This window comes from Pundamilia nyererei, unplaced genomic scaffold (genome assembly GCF_000239375.1).
Source record: "Pundamilia nyererei isolate P.nyererei 1_Seehausen unplaced genomic scaffold, PunNye1.0 scaffold02442, whole genome shotgun sequence".
Taxonomy (NCBI): Eukaryota; Metazoa; Chordata; class Actinopteri; order Cichliformes; family Cichlidae; genus Pundamilia; species Pundamilia nyererei.
In genome coordinates, this window is record NW_005189843.1 from 1 (window position 1) to 5,789 (window position 5,789).

The following is a 5,789-nucleotide window of genomic DNA, read 5'->3' on the forward strand; positions in this document are numbered from 1 at the left end:
CGAACCCAACGTATTAGCCAGAGGTCCCTTTACTACGGTTCGGAGCCGCGGACCTTCAGTAATAGTAATAAATCACACAGCAATAGTACATTCACGTAGTTGTAAACAGCATGATAATATATTAAGTAATCCAAAGTATTCAGAATACTCTGATTGAGTAACGTAACGGAATACGTTACAGAATACATTTCGGGGCATGTATTCTGTATTCTGTAATGGAATACATTTTAAAAGTAACCTTCCCAACACTGTTTATAGTAAATCCCAAAAAGTTGATTCTGTTCATCTGGATGTCACATTTTCAGTGGGAGAAACATTTCATTGTGTGTGCTCAGCCCGTGTGAGGTTTATGTGTGTATAGATGTGTGTATTACTTTGTGTGCCTCCGACTGAGTGTGAAAGAAACTCATCCCAACACCTTCCTACCAAGTCCAAGGTGTTCTGGTTGTGGTGTTTAGAGCTGCCTACCAGTGGGTTCAGGATCGAAGCCAAAAACTTTGATCTTTCAGTTTCAGTACTGAGTAAAAAAATGTGTGGTTTATTTTAATCAATGGGTTTGAAAAGCAAGTGCTGAAATTTCTTTGAGTTTCTCTGTAAGCACTCATTTAAATCCTGCTGTTAAAGGTATTTTACTATTTATTTGAATTTTTCTAAACATCTGCTAGTGCAAACTCACCTGCAGCTAGAGTATCATTGAGAGAGTGAAGAGCTGGTCCAGTTTCAGTGACCTAGAAGAAAACCACATTGTTCTTCCTCTATCCAAAGTACAACTAATGGATGGACTCTCCCTTCCAGCACCCTGGCACAGACTTTCCCAGGGAGGGTGAGGAGTGTGATCCTCCTACAGCTGGAACACACCCTCAGGTCCCCCTTCTTCACCTCCTAAGACCCGAACAACAAATTACCAGATTTCTTTTTACCTGATTTTTGTTTCTAAGAAAATGAGAGCCACATATGAGGATATTTGTTTAAAATTTCAATAGAACAGTAACAGTATAATGTCCTCGTAAGTGGATATCAGGGGTATGTAGAGCAAGATTTAGTATTTTGGTCTAAATAACCCAAAATGTGATTTCCAAATATGTGGATGCCAGGTCCTAGGAGGTTAACCATCTTAAAGCCAACCAAACTCTGCTTCTTGGAGTGGAGTCCTGCTGACTCCAACTGCACACAAGGCCCATGACAGAATCCCAACAAGACAGTTTTTTTTTCCATGGCTTCTCTGAACTCCTCCCACATCCTAGTTTTTCCTTCAGCTACCACCCAAGCCACGTTCTGCTTAGCCTGTTGGTACTCATCAGCTGCCTCCTACGTCCCACAGGGAAACAGAGCCCGATAGGACTCTTTCTTCTGCCTGATGTCTCAGTCAGAATGCTGTAGGTGATGGGAGTTGAAGATCTTAGAGACCAGGACTTCTGCCAGGCATTCCCAGAGAAACCTTGCTATATATTTAGGTGCGCCAGGTCTCCAATGCATACAGCGTCCAAGACATTCGGCTTCAGATTGATCATCAATCACATGCATACACATGCTTACAAGTGCACACACATACACACATAGTGCCTTGTCTTTTGTAACCATAGGGGGGTTTTACAATGGGAGGTGCTTGTGTGTACTGTAACTGTTTTCAATAAAAGGCGGTAAGTTGAGTCGAGGTCATCTGTGGTTGGATTCAGTGCTTTCCTGAGACACCAGGCGGGCCTCCCTTGGTAGCAAGTAAAAGATGTTCGTCTTGTTTGTCGTTAATGACAATAAGTTTCTTAACCAGCGGGGCCTGTGGAAGCGCAGACCCAACATCTGTAGTGTCTGTTTGTCTATTCTGGCAAGTACATTGAAAGTAAAGCAAAAGATGGAGTACTTGTATATGTATACACATAAAGGGCCAACAAATGTGCCTGTGTGAACATTCACATTAAATAAATATTGTACCTGGAACTGCTTATATCCCTCATACACGCTCCTACAGGCTTTGGGGGTTTCCGATGATGCACTAAACAAATTTTTTTCATGCCCATATTTCACTCCCTGTATGTTCATACACCACTAGTTCATGTCCTGAACTTTGTCTTCTTTCTGCTGCAGTTTGTTATTTGTCCTGTTTGTTATGTGTGGTCTCTCTGATCTTCTTCCTCTACCCCCTCACCACTCAAAAGATGGCTACACCTCCTTGATCCTGTTTCTATTGGAAGTATCTTCTTTTAAAATGAATGAGATTACCTGATCAGTGTGGTTCTCTCTTTGGTATTTTAGAGTTATTTTCATTGTAAAGCACTCGGATATACTTTTGTCGGGATCTGACACTACATAAATCAAACTGATATGAATTAACTGCAGCACATAACTTCTGCCTGTCTGTACAACTTGTTTCTCCTTTCTTCAGTCTACGAGCTTCAGACAGTGGAGGTGACACCGGGGGTGAAGCGTGTTCTGCTTCCCTTCAAAACCACAGCTGACCTGCCTGAGGACGTCAGAGTGGAGTGGAGACGTTCAGACCTTGAAGATGTGAAGGTCCTTGTTTATGAGAACAGCCAAAAAAAGCATGAAGAGCAACACCAGGACTATCAAGGCCGCACTGAGATGAATGAAGAGCTACTGAGAACCGGAGACCTCAGTCTGACCCTGAAAGACCTCCGACCTACTGACAGTGGAGTCTACACCTGCACCGTCTACAAAAATGATGGAGCCATCCTGAAACAGAAAGTAGTGATACTCACTATCAGAGGTCAGTAAACTCATCTGAGGTCAGTAAATGTATAACTTGTGTCTGTATTTACAGCTCATGTTGTATTTTATCAGACTACCAGGTGGAAATAGTCGAAGTAACAAAGGGGAAGAAGTCTGTGCTGCTGCCCTTTAAAACCACTCTTGATCTACCCGATGATGTCACAATCGAGTGGAGACGTGGTGATTCCAGAGACACGGTCCACACCTATCAGGATGGCCAAAACCTGCTAGAAGAACAGGGGCAGGATTATAGAGGTCGCACAGAGATGAATAAAGAGCCACTGAGGACTGGAGACCTCAGTCTGACCCTGAAAGACCCCCAAAACACCCACAGTGGTTTCTACATGTGCACAGTCTCCCAGGGTGAAGACATCCTGAGACAGAAAATTGTGACGCTTACTGTCAGAGGTCAGTGAATGCAGCTTCCTCCACCCACTGCTCTTTTAGTTGAGGAACTGCTGTGAAAACATCAAGTGTCCATTTTTGTTGAGTGTCAGATGCCAAATAGATTCACTTAATACACTCATTCTGAAACAATATTTAAATGTTAACTATTAGTGTAATTTCATGGTTCTGCTTTGTCTTGAAATGAGGAAAGGTTCCCATAGTTTTCTTTGATATCACTGAGTAATGGTTGCAGTCCTGATTCCGATGTCTCAAATATTCTTGATAACTCGCACCAGAGATTGAAGACAAGTTAAATGAGACTCTGAATCAATGTTGTCTGTTTCCTCTGCAGGAAAACATGGTGCAAGCTTTACAGAGCAGTTTCAAGGCTTCAGAAATAAGAGAAAACCCATGACTGATGGACCTTCTTCCACTGCGTAAAGTCCTCTTCCTCTTCTTGTTGTTGTTTGTTGTAAAGTTGGTGTGAAATGTAAAGACTGGAGCTGGACCATTTATAATGAATCTTTAACTGAGCGCACATCCTGCAGGTTTAAATCCAATATTTGCTAAAACCTCAGCTCACATCAGAACCTGAATCATTCATCCTTCTTTCAGTCTTCTTTACTGATCAAGTTTGTTTTATTTATATTAAATATCTAAGTGTAATCATGTGACTCATTATTTGGATCTTGATGTCAAACTGGAAATAACAATGTTACATATGTTGGTCTTTTGCTTGCTTCTTCCTGATTGTCTGTTCTGTCTTCTCTGGACCAGGATTCATGAATCTATTCCACTCACTACTAAAGAAGCAAGTTAAATGGAGGAGAAGAGCTGGCAGGTAGGTCATTGTGCACAGCCGTCCTTCTCACAAATGTTTGATTCAAATTACATGCAGATCTGTGTTTGATCCAGTGTGTATCTCTGACTGACTGTTCTCTCTCACCTTTGGAAAAGGACCATCTTTCGGATTACCTTTGTATTTGGGCCACTTAGTTTTCCCTGTATACTCCTCTTTGGTTCCACTTTTAGAAAACATAATCTCGGATGGACACCTGCTCATTCTCTGCAGCTGGATCCTTCACTTCCTGTCTGACAGACGCCAAGTGGTCAGACTGGGCAGCATCACCTCATCCCCCATCACACTGAACACTGGTGCTCCACAGGGGTGTGTACTGAGCCCTCTCCTGTACTCACTCTACACCTACGACTGCACGGCCACTAACAACTCCAACATCATTGTGAAGTATGTGGACAACACCACAGTGGTGGGTCTTATCACCAACGGTGATGAAATGACTTACAGGGAGGAGGTCACTGTTGCCGAGACAACCATCTTACCCTCAACATCGCAAAGACAAAGGAGTTGATAGTGGACTTCTGGAGGTGCAGAGAAGCACACACCCCCATCACCATCAACGAAGCTGCTGTGGAGAGAGTGAGCAGCTTCCGTTTCCTGGGTGTACATCTGGAAGACGATCTCACATAGTCAGTACACACAAACAAAACAGTCTCCTTCTTTCTCAGGAGACTGAAAAGATTTGGCGTAAGCCCCCATATCCTCAGGACCTTACCGCTGTGCCACTGAGAGCATCCTCACTGGATGCATCACCACCTGGTATGACAACAGCACTGCTTACAACTGCAAAGCTCACCAAAGAGTAGTGCGGTGTGCTGAACGGATAATTGGAGGTGAGCTTCCCTCCCTCCAGGACATCTACAGGTCGACATTCGTGTAATTGTCGATTTCGACACTATGCATATTCAGTAATGCAAATACACTCTTATATTTGTACATGTATTTATCCATTCTTATATTTTGCTTTGTTCTTATGTTTTTGTATTTTGCACACCTGTTGCTTGTGAAGCTTGCACACAAGAATTTCACTCTCATGTGCTGTTCCAGTGTACCAGTAATGGGATGTGACAATAAAAGTGATTTGATTTGATTAGACGTTTAAAGACGGTCTGTCTTTCGAGCTTTGAGAGTTCCCAGTGCATACATCTGACACGTTTTCTTTGGATTTTCTTTATTGATTGTCTGGGTCAGCTGCTACAACTACTCAGGTTCATGAGCATGTGGATGCCGAGGGTCCGGGCTGATGCAAAAATGTTTATGTACCCCCTCTGCTGAGTTCTCCTGATACAATTTACTTTCTCTAGTAAAATTAGGTCTGAGACTTCATTAATGATAAAGTTAAAGCTCTGATAGATTGTTGCAGTAGCGACCCAAGCTCATTAAGCAGACCAACTTGTGTTATTACCGACCTAATAGCCTGTTGTCTTACTGACCATGAAAGCAACCCTGGGTAAGATACTGATCCTGAGATATTGTTTTGGTCTCAAGTGGTCTCGATGACCGACCTCGTCAGGTATCCTTCATGTCCCTTTTGGAGCTAAAAAGAGGTCAGGCTAGCTTTCCTGCTTGTCAATGCAAATGAACATGTGTAGACCTTCAGTGTGCTCACAGACATGTTCCAGTGTGAGGGGAGTTCATTGATCAAGTCTGCACCTGGAGGAAAAGTGTCTCCTCTTTATTACACTGTGACTTGTAAGAGACATATTTTTACATTCTTATATCTGTTGTTGTCTCCATCCATCCATTCGCTTCCGCTTCTCCTTTTCAGGGTCGCGGGGGGCGCTGGAGCCTATCCCAGCTGTCATAGGGCGAGAGGCGG

General features: G+C 43.1%; 1 protein-coding gene across 1 annotated transcript; it reads left to right on the forward strand.

Moving 5' to 3' along the window:
• Nucleotides 1–2,380: 2,380 nt before the first annotated feature.
• Nucleotides 2,381–4,211, forward strand: LOC102207140 (CXADR-like membrane protein; the record flags this gene model as incomplete). Its single annotated transcript, XM_013908196.1, has 5 exons — nucleotides 2,381–2,722; nucleotides 2,797–3,132; nucleotides 3,464–3,548; nucleotides 3,889–3,952; nucleotides 4,069–4,211. Coding segments are annotated over 4 exons (806 nt in total), but the record flags the coding sequence as incomplete, so codon positions are not given.
• Nucleotides 4,212–5,789: the final 1,578 nt, after the last annotated feature.